Consider the following 16,818-nt stretch of genomic DNA (forward strand, 5'->3'; position numbering starts at 1 on the left):
TATCTGTAAAGTGATTTGGAGAAGGAAATGGCAAACTACTCCAGTATCTTTGTCAAGAAAACCCCAAATGGGATCACAACAGTCAGACCTGATAAAATGATCGAACAAATAATTTACTCTTGCCAAGTTGGTTTCTTTCAACTAAGGTCATTACACAAGTGTCACTCACTGATAGCTAGCTAACCTTTTAATCAAAGTAAATTGAAATGATATAGATTAAAACAAACACTAGAAGACACTCAAGTAAAAAAACTCTTGGGAATGAACTTGGCCCAGTTCAATTTAGGGGAAAATGATGGGGGTGGTAAACAGGTGAGAAAGAAATAAATTGGCATTAAATTGTCCCTTAGGAAAATTGCCCCAGGAATGGGTAACATATGACATATTTATTCTGCCGTCGGATGACCTACACAATAGTTTTGGAATTAATGCCAAATTTTTCTTTCTAGATTTTCATCAGATGACAAATGGTACATAGTATGCATGTAATTTAATTTGAGCTTGAAAGTAATCTTTTCTTTGTAGCTGCCAAGACGCTCATGGCTAAATTCAGCCCTCCCTGGCAATAATTCATTCCAGATACCTGGTAACTTTTTATTGTTTTTGGTACTTTTTATTATCTTTGTTCTATTTTTCTTTATAATTATCTTACTTTATAGTGTATCAACTTTTAAAAAATGCCTCAAATCCTCTTTGTAGCAGGCAGCATGGAATCCTAAGAGTATATCTGTGGGAGTTAGCTAAAGATTGACCTGCTTTAACAAAGATTTGTCCCCTAAAAAGGGGACAAAAACTTATTTTAAAAGGATAGTCACCCGAACCACCTGAAGAAAGGGTTCAAATTGATTTAGGGAGAGGCCATAAAAGTCCTCCTTAGGCAGTTAGCTGGCAAAGTGGATAGAAGGTCTGAAGTCAAGAAGACTCCTCTTCCTGGATATTTACTGACTGTGTGACCCTGGGCAAGCCACTTAATTCTGTTTATCTCAGTTTCTTCATCTGTAAAATGACCTGGAGAAGGAAATGGCAAATCATTCCAATATCTTTGCCAAGAAAATCCCAAATAGGGTCACAAAGAGTCAGACATGACTAAACACCTCCACCAATGGGCACTTAACAAGTTATTTCATTGGTACAGGGAACTCCAGGATAAAGACATTTCCTCTGCTAATGTAGCTGGGTATCTTCAACTTTGGTCTTAGATGCTTGGAACACTGAGAATTTACAATAATATATGAATTCATGGCTTCTTGATTCCTTTGTCCCAATCTGCTTCTCTTATGGATCCAAATGCCCCAGTCTCCCACAGGGAAAAAAGGTGGAATTAGAGCTGTCAGGAACTACTCACTTTAATAAAGGGAAAAAGAAACTCATGGTGGCGATAGCAGTGGGCGTGTGTAGATTGAGTTTTCAGCCTGACAGCTTGCTCCACAAGAAATACGCCAGGAACGATGGTGCTTGGAGCCTGCCAGAGATTGGTTTGCTTCCTGCTGCTGTTCTTTTGTTTATTCCTATTTCTCCTGCCAACTCAGCTTCCACTCCTCTGCCATGACTCCTTTCCCATGTTCACCCCCAACAGTAGCCCACAGAGGTCCTAATGAGAACAGCTGGGTTCAATCTTTTGCTGACTTTGGGCAAGCCATTTAAGCTCTCAGCTTTAGTTTCCTCAGCTGTAGGATGGGGAGAAATAATAATATCCCCTCCCTTTAAGGATTGTCATGAAGCTCAAATGAAATATTTGAAAAGAAGCTGCTTAAATCTTAGCTGTTATTGTCTTGTTTGGGGGCAATGCATTCAACAAGCATTCATTGGGAAATCTGATGGGTTCACGAAAAGGAATAAAGATACAATTCTTATCCCGAAAGGGTTCACAGCCAATCACTTCCTTAGGGAAGAGGCCCCCAAATCAACTGTTTAAAGATCACTTCTCTCCAACTAAGTAAAATGAAGAACTAACCTTCCAGAGCAGTGGATCACTTTGTGGGCTCAAATTACAGGGTGCTTGAAATGACCAAGTGAGGGGCACTTAATGGCTATCTCACCATCCCAATCAATAGCTAATATTTTTTTGGTAGGATAAAATAATAGAATAGAACTCAGCAGCTTCCTAGCCCCAAAGGATCAACTATTATTCAGCACAGTTGACCACAAGCTTGACTTCTTGTGTGTGGAGTAAACTGGAAGGTTTTTATTTAATTCTGGGGCAGGTTGAAACCAGGCCTTTTTACTCAAGACACTGCAATAGGGAAAATTCCACAGGATGGATGGAGACTTCCAGATCTCATGGCCTTGATTGAGGAAACCCAAAGTTTGAGGAAATCAATTTATGTTTTTTTAGGCTAATAGTCTTTTCAGCTTTGGCTTTATTGTATATCAGTTTATGTTGTTGTTGAAACATCAAATAGAGGGGGCTGGGGAGAAGGGGGAGAAGTCATAAGGGATAAAGGAGATTAGAAGGGGGAGGGAGGGGAAAAGTGGGAAGAAGGAAGGTATATTACCCCTGTTCTACAGCTGAGGAAACTGAAGCTGAGAGCTTAAGTGACTTGTCCAAAGATCAACTGTCTCATTAGGACCCTCTGTGGGCTGGGGGAGAATGAGGGAAAGGAGTCAAGCCAGCAGAGTGGAAGCTGAGTTGGCAAGAGAAAGAGGAGTTTGTGGAAGGACAGCAGCAGGAGGCAAACCCTGTTTGGGGATGGGGGGAGCAGAATATAACTCGTATATCTAGGGATGCAGTTCAGGAATTAAGGGAGAAGAGAATTCCTGGCATAAAGAAACAGAAGAGCAAAGCCCAACGAATGAGTATACTACCATTATATGGAGTTATTAGAATTAGTCCATTATTTATCTTTGTATCTCTAGCACCTTACACAGTGTCTGGCATAGAAGAGGCACTTTTATCAGATGTTTGATTGATTGATCAGATGTCATCATCTGCAAGTATTCCTCCTTTCAATATACCTGAACTTCAATGACTAAGTGCAAGGTTTTGAGCTCTAGTTCTGGCTTTACCATTAATTAGCTGAGTGGCCCTGGCTACATCATTTGTCCTTGTTGGATATCAGTTTTCTCATCTGTAGAATGGGGGGATTGGACAAGATGACCTCTCAAGTGCTTTCCAGTTGTGTGATTTTATATTTGTGGATGTTTGTGAGTGAGAATGGGGAAAGAGATAAGGGATGGTTTGGGGAAGTTTCATAAGGTTTTATTGAAACTGACACATATATGTGCGAATTGTTTATTGAAGATGTTCACGACCTGTTTTGTAACATACAATTTCTCTTTTGTGTTTGGTCTAGTGCTTCGTCTCAGCTGTTAATTATTACTGCGCTAAGGATAAATATGAAGGAACTTTTCTTTCATTCACTGAGTTCAGACAGCAGTACTACCCGTCTTGTGATCCAGTGAGAGGGAGGTTTCTGTGTTTGCAAAAACACTGACGTTATGAAGTTGGTAAACATGCCAGGAGAGGTTACTGATTCTGTTTTCTGAGAAGTTCGGTAAAGTGGACATTCATAAAGATTCTTTTTTGAGACGGGATCCTTGAAAGTATTACTTGGAGTGGTAACCTTCATTTGGAATGAAAAAAAAAAATCAAGAGTTAGATTGCATAATTCAGGGAGACTTAACATTTTTTTCTTTGCTATATTTGGGGGATTTTGTTACAAACTCAGTGTAACAAGAGGACAGATAGTAACGTATCTGATATTGAGTATTGTGACAGAAAAACAGATCATTTAAAATCATCATGGCCATGGTTTTCTTTATAACAATAGCTGCTGATACTTCTACAGCACTTTATGGTTTGTAAAATGCTTTCATCATAACTCTGAGGTAGATAATAAGAAGTATGTTCAGTTGTTAGTGCATAAGTCAAGTCCTGACTAGTTTGAATAATTCATACCATGAAGTAATCATGTGTATCTGGATTTACATTATTTCCAGTTATAATTATGTAAAACCTGGTGCTTGGTTCTAGCCCAGTGGATAAATGAAGTACAAATTTAAATAATGCTGACTACTTCAGGGGATTCATTACTTGAACAAATTGAGACTTGGCTGTATTCCAAGGTTCCAGTTGATCTACCATCTTGACATTATTGTCTACAATAAAGCTGATCAAAGTATAACCAGCTTGCCTGTGCCAGATGATTCTTGTCCATATCCTCCCATAAATTCACAGAAGAGGCAGAGATATGGTGGTAGATGTTTAACAATTTGGCTTGCCAATTAAAAAAAAAAAAACTTTTACATTTAATCTCGTTTATTAATATTTTCTCCATCAGTATCTTGAATCTAGACAAGCAACAAATTAAAAAATCAAGTTGATTTGTAATTTGTAATTTGCTTTGATAATTTCTGAAGTGTAAATGTTCATATTGAAAATTAAACTGGCTCTCAAGTCACTTAAAGCTGGCTTTAGCAAACCCATGAAAGGGAGCCTTCTTCTTCTTCTTTTTTTTTCCTTTTCCCTCTTGACATCATAAATACTATTTCTTGGCTTTTTGGCTAAGAGCACAGTTATTCCATTAATCAATCAAAGCTGAATCACATTAAATGATCTCAAGAAATACATAACCAGTGTCAAGTACATATAATTGATGTCATGAACATCAAAGATAGATACTTCTATTTGTAAAATATTCCAATTGATTCTAGTTATAAATATTAAGAAATATCAACTACATAGGCCCATACATGATAAATCTATGTTGCTAATTCAGTTTATAAAGTACAAATCATATTCTGTCTTCATCTATCTTTCATCATCAGGAATTGAATTATCAATTGAAATATTGAATTATCAGCTGTTCTATTGTTCTATCAATATTTCAATTCTACCTAATGACATCATTGAGCCTTACGTGGTTGGCAGTGGCTCATCCCCAAATTTGAACTTTGATAGTCCAGATGTATAATCTGCAACCAACCTTCCAATAACCCCGCAATCAATGTACATTTATTGAAAACAGTTCTTTGTTCTTATCAGTGGAATATCTGATGTCCTATCTGTGGATTATCTTTTAAGTGAATTTTTTTGTAAGAAGTAACTGGCATAATAAATGTTTAGTCCACTTTAAACATCAATCTAGTAGTGCTTGGCACATATTATAGCTTGTAAACATTTGTTGAGAATCTTTATTAAAAATTTTGTTCTTTCAGTTTTAGCACTTATTTCCTAGAATAAATTTCTGTTGTTAAACTAAAATTATTTCAGATTGGAGTATCATTTTGAGCTATGCTAATTTTTATATCTTTTTATTTTCAAAATACATGCAAAGATAGTTTAACATTTACTCTTGCAAAACCTTGTGTTTCAAATTTTTCTCCCTCCTTTTTCTTTAGCCCCCTCCCCTAGACAGCAAGTAACCCAATATATGTTGAGCACATGCAATTCTTCTAAGCATATTTCCACATTTATCATGCTGCACAAGAAAAAGATCAAAAAAGGAAAAAAAGCAAGCAAACCACAACAAAAAAGGTGAAAATACTATGTTATGATCCATATCCAGTCCCCACAGTCCTCTTTCTGCTTGCAAATGGTTCTCTCCATCACAAATCTATTGGAACTGATCCTCTATTGTTGAAAAGATATACTTATTTTTGAAAAAAAATTATTAACTCACAGGGACCATGGCTAGGTGGTTTGCATTTTTGCAGAGAGAATGTTAGTTGACCTCTGGCTTCTAAGAGTTTATGATTTGTGGTAAATAGTTAAATATTTACCTTTTCAGGCAAAAAATGTATTTCTGGAAAATCAGAATATCTCTCTTGAGGCAGTGGCTCATCCAAGTATTGTTCTTCTGTGTTCCATTTTGCTCCTTCCATATATAAACCAAAAATGTTAACTCCAACTTTATTCCTTTCAACGTCCTGAAACCAAAGGAAAAAAAAAAAAGTAATTTCAGTGAACTCAGGCATTCTTTTAATGCCTGGCAATAGCTTATTTTGGAAAGATCTCCTCCAAAACATTGTCAGGGAAAGTTTTCAGTATAAACTGATGAACAAGATTGTAAGGAAGTAGATTCTAATGTGTTCCTGAGCCAGCTTAAACCTACTTCCCTTCCACCCCACCCCCCCAGCTAATTGTTAAATTTTCAGTGTGAGTATACTTCAGAAATTGGGAAGCTACAAATCAGGCCTGTTTTATTGTTTTGTTGATTGCCTAGATGTAAGATACTGAAGAAAAAGTGTTAATAATGCAGATTAAATTTAAAAATGTTGTGTATTTCTATTTTTCTCTTTCTCTCTTTCCCTTTTCCCTCTTTCCCCTTTTTTCCCCTTTTCTTTTCTCCCCCTTTCTCCTTCCTCCCTCCCTCCCACCTTTTCTCCTTTCCCTTCTTCTTTCCTTCCTTCCGACACTCTCCCTTTCCTCTCATTACCAACAGCACTGAGTAGATTTTTTACTTTCCCTTATTTACTCCTCAAGGACTATTATTGTAGTGTGGATTACATTTGAGGAAATAGAGGAAAACTGAGGTTAAATTACTTCTTTTGAGTCACATAACTAGTAAATGTCTGAGGTTGGATTTGAACTCTGTCTTCTTTATTCTGGCGTAATATTATGGAAAAGAGCACTGGATGTGGAAACCGAGGTGCTGAGTTCAAATTATGGTTCTGCCTCTTATAAATTCTGTGACCATGGACAAATCACTTTACAACTCAGGGCCTGTTTTCTCATCTGTAAAATGTGACGGTTAGATTAGAGGGCCTCTGGAATGCTTCCAAGTCAGCCCTAGAGCTTGGATTCCTTGATGTTCTTTGCAACACAACACTCCATTACTGCCCGTTCCTCTCCCCTCTTAACTCCACATTTTGTGAGAATCTGAAGCATTTAGTGACTGGAAAAAATCGGAACTGTACCTCCTCCAAGTACTGATATGTTCACTCTTTTACCTTCACAGACAACTAGGTGGTAGGTAGAGCGCCAAACTTACTTATTTAGTTACCAAATTCAAATCCAGTTTCAAACACTCATTATATGACTCTGAACATGACATTTAACCCTGTTTGTCTCAGTTTCCTCATCTGACATGACTGACGAAAAACAACTTTAGCAAAGGGAAATCACACAAACACAAACTCATACCATAAAAAACACCAACATTTAGAGGCTATCCAGCACTGAATTTATGGTTATATCCCCCATCCTTCTACAGCCCCAATCCTCTATAAGTTAAAGTTATATTCTTATGGGTACCTGTGGCCCTAGAAGATCTGATGAGGTTCAGCAAACTTGGCTAATCTTCTATTTGTCAAGAGATTAGCAATCAGATTTGAAACAAAACAAAAAATTTCCGGTGAAATTTCTAACTGAGAATTAAGATTATAGGAGCCACTTATTCTCTCTGAGGACTTTGGATTGATCAGGGTTTTACTGTACCTAAAAGGGATCTGGATGGTAACACAGAGACAGTCTTGGCAGCAAGTCTGTGCTTTTCAGCTGGAATGTTTTGGCAAAGATTCAACCATAGAGAGCAGGAAGACCAGTCTCTTTAGGGAGGGCCTCTGTGCTTACCCAGATAGGGCCTGTATTCATCAGCTACAACATATTTATTGTTTCCAGCAGGTGGAGAATCCTGGCTCTGAGTGAGACTTGATCTCTAACTGAATGGTTGCATGAGGGCTGAAGTTTTTAAAAGTCAAATCATGTTTTGACAAAAGAAGGGGCTATCTAAGGAAATACTGCTGGGATTAATTTTTTTCAAAGTAAAGAATCATTTAGCAATAAGAAGAAAAGAAAGACGGAAACAGTTATTTATTAAGCACCCATTGTGCTAAGTGCTTTACAAATATCTCATTTGATTTTCATAACAACCCTGGAGATTCATACTATTACTGTCCCTATTTTTAGAGTTGGAGAAACTGAGCTTGTGACTTGCTTGGAATTATACAGCTGAGGTAGGATTTGAACTTGGGTCTTCTTGACTTTAGGCCCAAGGGAACATAACCCTTTCTCAAATTTTGTTTTTTTAAACCTAAATTTTAATATGTCTTTGCTTTAAGTGAGGCTGAGGAATTAGCTGGTATGGTGGATAGAGTTCAGGGTCTGGAGTCAGGAAAACTGAGTTCAGGTGTAACCTTAGACACTTTTTTTTCCTTTCCCCCTCTTCTTCCCTCTTTCCCTTTCTTCCCTCCCTCTTTTTTTTCTCTTTCTCCCTCTCTTTCTCTCTTCCTCTCTCTATCTCCCTCTTTCTTTGTTTCTTTCCTTCTTGCTTTGTTTCTTTCCTTCTTTGTTTCTTTCCTTCTTGCTTTGTTTCTTTCCTTTCCTTCTTTCTTTCTTTCTTTCCTTCTTTCTTTCCTTCTTTCCTTCTTTCTTTCTTTCTTTCCTTCTTCTTTCCTTCTTTCTTTCTTTCTTTCTTTCTTTCTTTCTTTCTTTCTTTCTTTCTTTCTTTCTTTCTTTCTTTCCTTCCTTCCTTCCTTCCTTCCTTCCTTCCTTCCTTCCTTCCTTCCTTCCTTCCTTCCTTCCTTCCTTCCTTCCTTCTTTCTTTCTTTCTTTCTTTCTTTCTTTCTTCTTTCTTTCTTTCTTTCTTTCTTTCTTTCTTTCTTTCTTTCTTTCTTTCTTTCTTTCTTTCTTTCTTTCTTTCTTTCTTTCTTTCTTTCTTTCTTTCTTTCTTTCTTTCTTTCTTTCTTTCTTTCTTTCTTCTTTCTTTCTTTCTTTCTCTTTCTTTTCCTTCCTTCTTTCTCTTTCTTTTCCTTCCTTCTTTCTCTTTCTTTTCCTTCCTTCTTTTTCTTTCTTTCTTCTCTCTCTTTTTCTCTCTTCAATTGAGGTTAAGTGACTTGGTCAGACTCACATAGCTAGTAAGATTAGCTTTTTAACTCCAGTTCTCAGACACCTAGGCTGGTGTTCTCTCCACTATACTATATAGATGCCTGCAAGTCACTTAACACTTAACTGTTTGCCTCAGTTTCTTCATCTCTAAAATGATCTGCAGTAGTGGCAAACCACTTCAATATCCAAGAAACCCCCCCTATGGCTCATGGAAAGTTGTATAGGACTGAACAACAAGTAGAACCATATCTCATGAATTTTGTTATACAGATCCTAGGACAGAACAACTCTGCAAGTGTGGAGGACTCCATTTCCCTATACCTATTACAGGCTCCCCTGGCTTAGGAAATGATGGGCCTGAGTCTCTGTGCTGCTCCCTCCAATTTACCAACCAGTGGCCACTCCCTGGTGAGGAGCCTTTGGGGACACCCCTCAGCCGGACAGATCTAGTGAGATGCTCCAATTGTGCTAAATGAGCATGTGGAGTCACCTCCAGGCCAGGCAGTAGAATGGGAGTGGATTTCTCCTAAGGGAAATGAATAACATAACAGAAATATCAAATAAGTCAAGTGTGTTAGAATATAGAATGTATTAAGGACTCATGTGTTGTAAATCTAGAAAAGTAGAAGCTACATTGGGAAGAAGTGTAGACGCCAAACAAAATAATTTTTATTTATCCTAGAGGAAGTGACTGGTCTACTTCAGATTTTTGTTATGTAATCTCAGTTGGGCTCTTATTACTGGTGGTTCCAAACCTTCTCTTATCCCCTTAACAACACCAACAAGTCAGAAAGACCTTACCTAATAACTTTATTGAGAATATAGGCACTGAGTGAAATGAGCAGAACCAGGAGATCATTATACACTTCTACAATGATACTGTATGAGGATGTATTCTGATGGAAGTGGATATCTTCAACATACAGAAGAGCTAATCCAATTCCAATTGAACAATGATGGACATTATCAGCTACACCCAGAGAAGGAACACTGGGAAATGAGTGTAAACTGTTTGTATTTTTGTTTTTCTTTCATGATTATTTTTACCTTCTGAATCCATTTCTTCCTGTGCAACAAAAACGTTCGGTTCTGCACACATATATTGTACCTAGGATATACTATAACATATTTAATATGTATGGGAATGCCTTCCATATAGGGGAGGGGATGGAGGGAAGGAGGGAAAAAATCAGAAGAGAAGAGAGTACAAGGGATAATGTTGTAAAAAATTACCCATGCATATGTACTGTCAAAAAAATGTTATAATTATAAAATTAATTAACCCCCCCCACACAAAAAAGGGAATATAGTCATTAATCTCTTAAAAATTCTCAATATCTCTCTTGCTTGTTGCTCTTTCATTCTGGAAAGTGGACTGTCTTTCTTGTTGACAAGGCCAATTCCTGTATTAGAGCTCCAGATCCCATCCCCACTCATCTCTTATGGAAAGTGTTCCTTCATAACCTTCCTTTCCTTCTCTAATCTTCATTATTTCCCTTTATACTGAATTTTTCCTAATTGCCTAGAAATATGCCCAGGTTTTCTCTATCCTTAAAAACCTTCATGTAATTCTACCATCCCATCAAGCTATCCTTTATTTCTTCTCCAATTCATATGCAAACTTCTAGAAAAAGTCATCTATATCCATTGCCTCTTCTTTTTCTCCTCTTATTGTTAGGGACTGATTTCATTTCCAACAGATGATATCCACTAAACTGGAAAGAGGGATGGAGAGAAAGAAACAATCTATTATGTGATTTGTAAATGATATCTTTGAAAATGACCAACTATCTTATTACCTTAAATGCTTTCTTCAGTATGTACTCTTTAATTGCGAGACTTCTAGAAAGTGTTTCATCCTGGGGGTCACTGATTACATGATGGACAAATTGAACATTGTCTACAGAGATTTTTTTGGATCTTGCATAATTTTGCAGTACGGCTATAAAGAAACCTATGGTATTAAAATAGATAACAGTAACCAATCAACTCAATCAGCATTTTATTTTTAAAATTTATTTATTAGTTTTAATTAGTTAATAATAAATAACATTTACTTTTATAAAATTTTGATTTCCATTTTTTTCTCTTTTGCTCTCTTCACCTCTCCCAAGAGGGCAATCGATCTCATATAGTTAACTGAATTTTATTAAGTGTCTAATGTGTATTAGAGATGAGGGACTGAGCTTATTTCCCTACATACCCTTACAAGACAACTATATTTGTGATCCTCATTAGCCTGTTTGATTAAATATATCTGTTTCTACTTTTTCTTTTTCTTGCTAATTCCTTTATCAGAGGAGGAGGCGATCAATCCCTGCTACATAGAGCTTAGGCCTATGCTAATTCCCAAAGTCATCTAAACCTTTAGAGATGATATTCAAAAGTGTTATGACCCATGACTGATGGTCAAACAACTGCTATTGATGGATTTTATAATTTTGCTAATGAAATTAGTTATTAGTGTAACCCCTTTAAGAGGATGCCAAGGGTTCAGTGGGCCTGGGGTTGCCATTTGGTATGGAGTACCTAATTTCTGTTCTGAACAACCCAGATGATTGACTGTAATTTCATACTTAAAGAGTCCATCTGTGATAAGTAGTTCCACTTTCTCTTGTTCTCCTGTTCTTCTCTCTCTGAGCTTTTACATTCTGATTTCTGACCTTATCGTTCCAAGAAAGCTACTCTCTCCAAAGTTACTGATGATCTCTTAGTTGCCAAATAGAGTGGCCTTTTCTCAGTTCTCATTCTTCTTGACCTCTCCTTGAGCCGGTGACACTGCTGATCACTTTCTTCTTCTAGGTTTTCCTCCTACTTATCTGACTATTCCTCCTTAGTCTCCTTTGCTGAATCCTGCTCCAGATCATGCCCTCTGATTAGTGGTGTCCCTCAGGCCTCTGTCTTGAGCATTCTCTTCTTCCTCTTAATTACTACACTTGGTATCTCATCAGCTCCCATGTATGTACTCACCACTTTAATGCTGATGATTCTCAACTCTATCCTTCTTGCCCTAGTCTCTGGGCTGATTTCCACATGCCTTTCAGACATAATAATATGTCCCGTAGGCAACTTAAATTCAACATGCCCAAAACAGAATTATCTACAACCCCTCTTAGTTGTTCCTGCCCTTACCCCAATCTTCCCTATCTGTAGAGAGCAACACCATCCTCCTAGACCCTCAGTCTAGCCACCTGGGAGTCATCCTAGATTCCTTGCTATTTTTTACACATCCCCCCATCTAAACTATTGCCAAAACTTACTGATTTCAACTTTGCAACCTCTTTCTCTTCCTTCCTCCGAAACCCAGACACTGCCCTGACTCTGGTGAAGGCTCTCATCATGTCATGTCTGGACTATTGTAATTGCCTTTTGGTGGGCCTACCTGCCTCAAGTCTCTCCCCACTTTAATCCATTCTCATTCTGTCACTGACATACTTTTCCTAAAGTGTAGGTCTGATCAAGTTACTGCTTTAACACAGTAAACTCCAGTGGCTCCCTATTGCCTATAGGTAAAAATATAAAATCCTCTGGCATTTAAAGCACTTTATAGTTTAATCCCCTCCTACCTTTCCAGTCTTTTTGCACACTGGAATGTGAACACACCTTCTATTTCTCCAGGCATTTTCTCTGACTGTCCCTCATGCCTAGAATGTTTTCCCTCCTCCATTTTGACTGCTGACCTCCCTGGCTTCATAAAATCCCATCTAACACCCAGTGCTTTTCCCTCTTTTAATTGCTTTGTATATATTTATATGCATGTTTTCTCCCTCATTAGATTGTAAACTCCTTTAGGTCAGGGACTGTTTTTAAGCCTCTTTTTGTATACTCAGAGCTTAAAACAGAGCCTGGCACATAGTTGGCATTTAATAAATGTTTGTTGCATTAATAAATGAGTGAACATGAAATAATTGAGAAGTGTGCTAGAAGGGCCCATAGGGCTTGCCACAATATATCTCTACCTCTTACAGAGCTGTAGCTCCAGAGTTATCTATCTGTGGGAAAAGGAGGAAAGACTTCCTCAGATGATGGACAGGGAGGCAAAACCCCCAGACAATTAGCATCAGTGGTAGAAGAAAAGAGTTTAAAAGTATGGTGGATCATTTGGAGTCAGGTCAAATATAATGCAAGTGGGAAGGAAGGGAATAAGCATTTATATAATACCTACTGTGTGATAGGCATTGTACTAAGGACTTTACAAATATAATCTCATTTTATCTTTACAACGGGCCTGGGAGGTAGGTGCTATATTAACCCCATTTGACAGCTAAAACTGAAGCAGACAGAAAGTTAAGGTATTTTCCTGGAGTGACATATCTATTAAGTGTCTGAGGCCGTATTTGAACTAAGTTCTTCCTTACTAAAGGTCCAGCACTCTATATACTATGCCATTAATTGCCTTTAAGCATATACATACACACATACAAACACATACAGATTTATTAGACACCTATAATGTGATAGGCAATGTGTTAAATTTTGGAGAAACAAAATACACAAAAAAGTCTTGCCCTCAAGGAGCTTACACTAAAGAAAACCCAACAAACCATGCAAATACTTAGGTATGTATAAAACAGACACAGATGAGCTAGAAGCTTGGGGAACAAAGAAACGCCTTATGAAGAATGTGATGCTTGAGCTGAATTTAAAGGAAGTCAGAGATTATAAGAGATTCACTTTTAGCTTCCCTAGACCCCAGTGGAGCAGCAGAGTGTGGAGTACTGATAATTCAGTTTCTTCCAAACCATCTTCCTGATTTTCGACCCCAGAGACCATGGTCAGCCATCTTTTAAAGAATTTTTCAAGAGACTTGATCACTGGGCTGACCAGCACCACCAGGAAGCCTACTCTCATACCCTCTCTCACCATTCTGTTATTATCTAGATACAGTTCTTTCCCTGCCATCTTCTCTAGAGGAATATAAACCCTATTAGCTATTATTTAAATTCTTCCTCTTGGGATATATTGTTTTACCCTTCAGGAAAATTCCAGTGCAGGGATAAAACCCATGTTATGATGACCAATTAGGCTTCTAATCTCTCACCATTAGAAGCTCACTCTTTGGGTTAAGAGACTGGACCTCCAGGATTCTCCTTTTAAAATGGCTATACTAGTCCAAAAAAACATTATCAACAAAGTACTCAAAAACATGAAATTAGTAGAATGTTTCAGAAGTTTGGGATATTAGAAAGGTTGTTTTGAAAGGAAGGATAGAGAGGTGAACTTTGGAGAATGGTGGGGGTGGTTGAGGGAGGATCTGAGAGAACAGGCTTTAATGAAAATGGGTGCCAAAAAAGGATGTGTGAGGGTACCAAAGACCTATTGATAGCTTGACAATTTTACCAAGGTTAGTCTCAGGTTCCTACCTTGTGGAAAGAAGAAAGTTGGAAGCCAGAATCGGGTGGGAAAGGATTTAGCGGGATCTTTCTCTTTTTTTTCTTTCTCTTCAAATCTTTTATTCCGATTTAGAAAGGAATACTTCCAAGTGGTAGTTATTTTACTATATCTGTTTGTAGACATAGAATAGACTTTGAGATGGCTGATAGCATAATAATTTTCTTAAATCTATTAGGTTCCCAACTTAATTGATTCATTTCTATTCAGCCAATGCTGAAAATATGTTAACCTTTGAGTAAGCATAAAGGAGGAAGGCTGCTAACCCAAGTCCCTTCTTCTTGCCAAGAAAAATGTGGGTCAGAGATGGAATGCCTTTCCTGAGGACGCCATTGATGAACCAAGTCCTACACCCAAGTTTTGCAAAATGCTCTGACCTTCCATCCTCTCTCATGGGCTGGGAATGACCTTAGCATGACCAAAAATGCCAAGGAAAACCAGCAAAACTTGTAAATTCCCAAAATAAAATGGATGGGCTTCCCAGTACTGTAGTTTCATTTCCCAGTTTGCAGCCTGGTAGACTGAGCTCAATCAAGCTTGTAGTGATGGATGGGGAGACAAGATGAATGACAAAACTTCATTCTATACTCCAATCCCAGTCTATCAAGTTGGAAGTTTGGAAGTTTCCTCACAGACCATGGTATTCCTATGAATAAGAAAAAGGGCTAGCTAGTTCTTGAATCCTACATGAAGTTGTGATATGGACACCCAAAGTGATGCAAGGAGTTTTTCCCCCCATTATTGTACATCTCAAGTAACCTCTATATCTTATCTGAAAACTTGCCCTATATTAGTCAATCAGTTATTGTTTCCATTTTCCTTTAGTGGAATAAAAAAGACACTTTAAGGAAGAGCAGGTGGGACACTTTTTTTTTTTCTGATTTCAGGGAATTGTGCCAGCTTTCCATTTCCTCCAAACTCAGAAAGTTTCTAATCTTTCTTCCAATTAGAAATTAACTAATTTTGTATCTTTGTTGATTGTTTTAATTAATTACTTTTAATTAATTTGTCTTATTTGGTTAATTGTTTTTAATGCATAAAAATCCATCAAATCCATCTGCTCTTGTATTAGAATCTAGTGTCAAGGCTGAGAAGGAAAGACTGGTCTCAATTTGTTATGGAATTATCTCAAATTGCTTAATAAATTGATATTATCAGGAGCTTAAACCTTTGCTTCCTTAGTTATTTCATTTTTCATCTGCTACAAGAGCTTAAAGTGCTATAGAAATGTCACCTTATCTTTTATCATTTAAAAGTAACATCTTTATATTATGTATTTATATTATCTCTTAAGTATGTATACTTAAAATATTTTTTGTTAAAAAGCATGGCATTCTTGAAGGGGATGCAGGACATGTATATGGGGGGAAATCTAAGCTGATGTAGCGAGGCAAGATATATTAAAATGAAACTTTACAATTAAAATTAAATTAAAAAATTTTAAAATGAAACAAAAAATCAAAAAAATTAAAAATTAAAATTTTAAAATATGAAAATAAATTAAAAATTAAAGAAAAATTAAAAAAAATACATATGAAGGCATTGTGGTATAGTGAAGAGGGAATTAGTCTTGGTATCAAGAAGATCTGGGTCTAAGAATCACCTATGATAAATACTGACTGTATGATGCTGGTCAAGTCACTTTAGCTCTAGATGTTCTTGTCAATATTCTAAGATTAAAAGTAATAGCAAAGATTTCAAGGTATATTAATATGGAGACTTCCTTCATTGGGAGTTCCAGTTAGGAATAAAATCATATGGTCAGTCCCTAATCCTAATAAAGACATATGTTGCAATTATTGTTACTTTTTAGTTTTATTAATTCAGCTATTTTATTGTAGAATTCTATCTTTATTATACTCTTTTGACTTCTGGAAAATTTTAAGGTAGATAAACTTGTAATTTTAAGTTTCTGCATTCTTAGAATTAAAGAGAGTTTGGATAATTATAAAATGTTTTTGTTCCTTCAGTTTTTTTATAAAGATCTTGGCAAATCTTGTGCTGAGTAATACAATACTCCAGTTCCCCCATCTGCTTAGAAGGATTATTTGGAAAGGTAACTTAGATATGTCTGCCTTACTTTTCTGGTAAAGGATCATAATGCTAACTGAATCCCTTTTTAAAATAGAAGTTTCTATTCCTTTAAATTGGCATTAACAAAAGCAAACCCACAAGATACCAGAGGATTGCATTTTAAGAAGTACTTTGCAGCTAATCTGACACTTGTACCTGTGACGTATAGCATCGTAGGCCACTTTTGCCCAGCTCTGGATGAATGCCAGTCGTAGGAGAAGAAAGGTGGTCCAGGCAGACAATACCTTTTCAGTTTCATAAGATGCTTGCTGTTGGGATTGAGAGACAGACACATCAGATTTTTTTTTAAAGAATGACTTCAAAAATCACTAATTATTTCATTATAAAGTCTAAAAAAGACTAAAGTCAGACATGGTGAAGTCACTGCAAGAAGAAGCCATTTTCCAAATGCATAGCCAAGGAGACTTGAATTCAAATTCATCTTAGGCACTTACTAATTGTGTGATTCTGGGCTAGTCACTTAACTTTACTAGCAATTTTAAGTTTTATTATTGTTTTTATTTTGTAGATGAAGAGATGGGTTTAGAGAAGTAACTGGGTCCAGCATTGTAATACTAGTAAGTGTC

General features: G+C 36.9%; 1 protein-coding gene across 1 annotated transcript in view; it reads right to left on the reverse strand.

The window, feature by feature from the left end:
• Positions 1–3,218: 3,218 nt before the first annotated feature.
• DNAH14 (dynein axonemal heavy chain 14) overlaps positions 3,219–16,818 on the reverse strand; it is a 347,573-nt gene continuing 333,973 nt past the window's right edge. Inside the window, 5 exon segments of the mRNA XM_074264888.1 lie at positions 3,219–3,563; positions 5,722–5,868; positions 10,567–10,721; positions 14,131–14,270; positions 16,388–16,500. Of these exon segments, the coding sequence (XP_074120989.1) occupies positions 3,354–3,563; positions 5,722–5,868; positions 10,567–10,721; positions 14,131–14,270; positions 16,388–16,500 (765 nt within the window). The 3' untranslated portion in view covers positions 3,219–3,353.

The sequence above is a fragment of the Sminthopsis crassicaudata genome, chromosome 4 (genome assembly GCF_048593235.1).
Source record: "Sminthopsis crassicaudata isolate SCR6 chromosome 4, ASM4859323v1, whole genome shotgun sequence".
NCBI classification, from domain to species: Eukaryota; Metazoa; Chordata; class Mammalia; order Dasyuromorphia; family Dasyuridae; genus Sminthopsis; species Sminthopsis crassicaudata.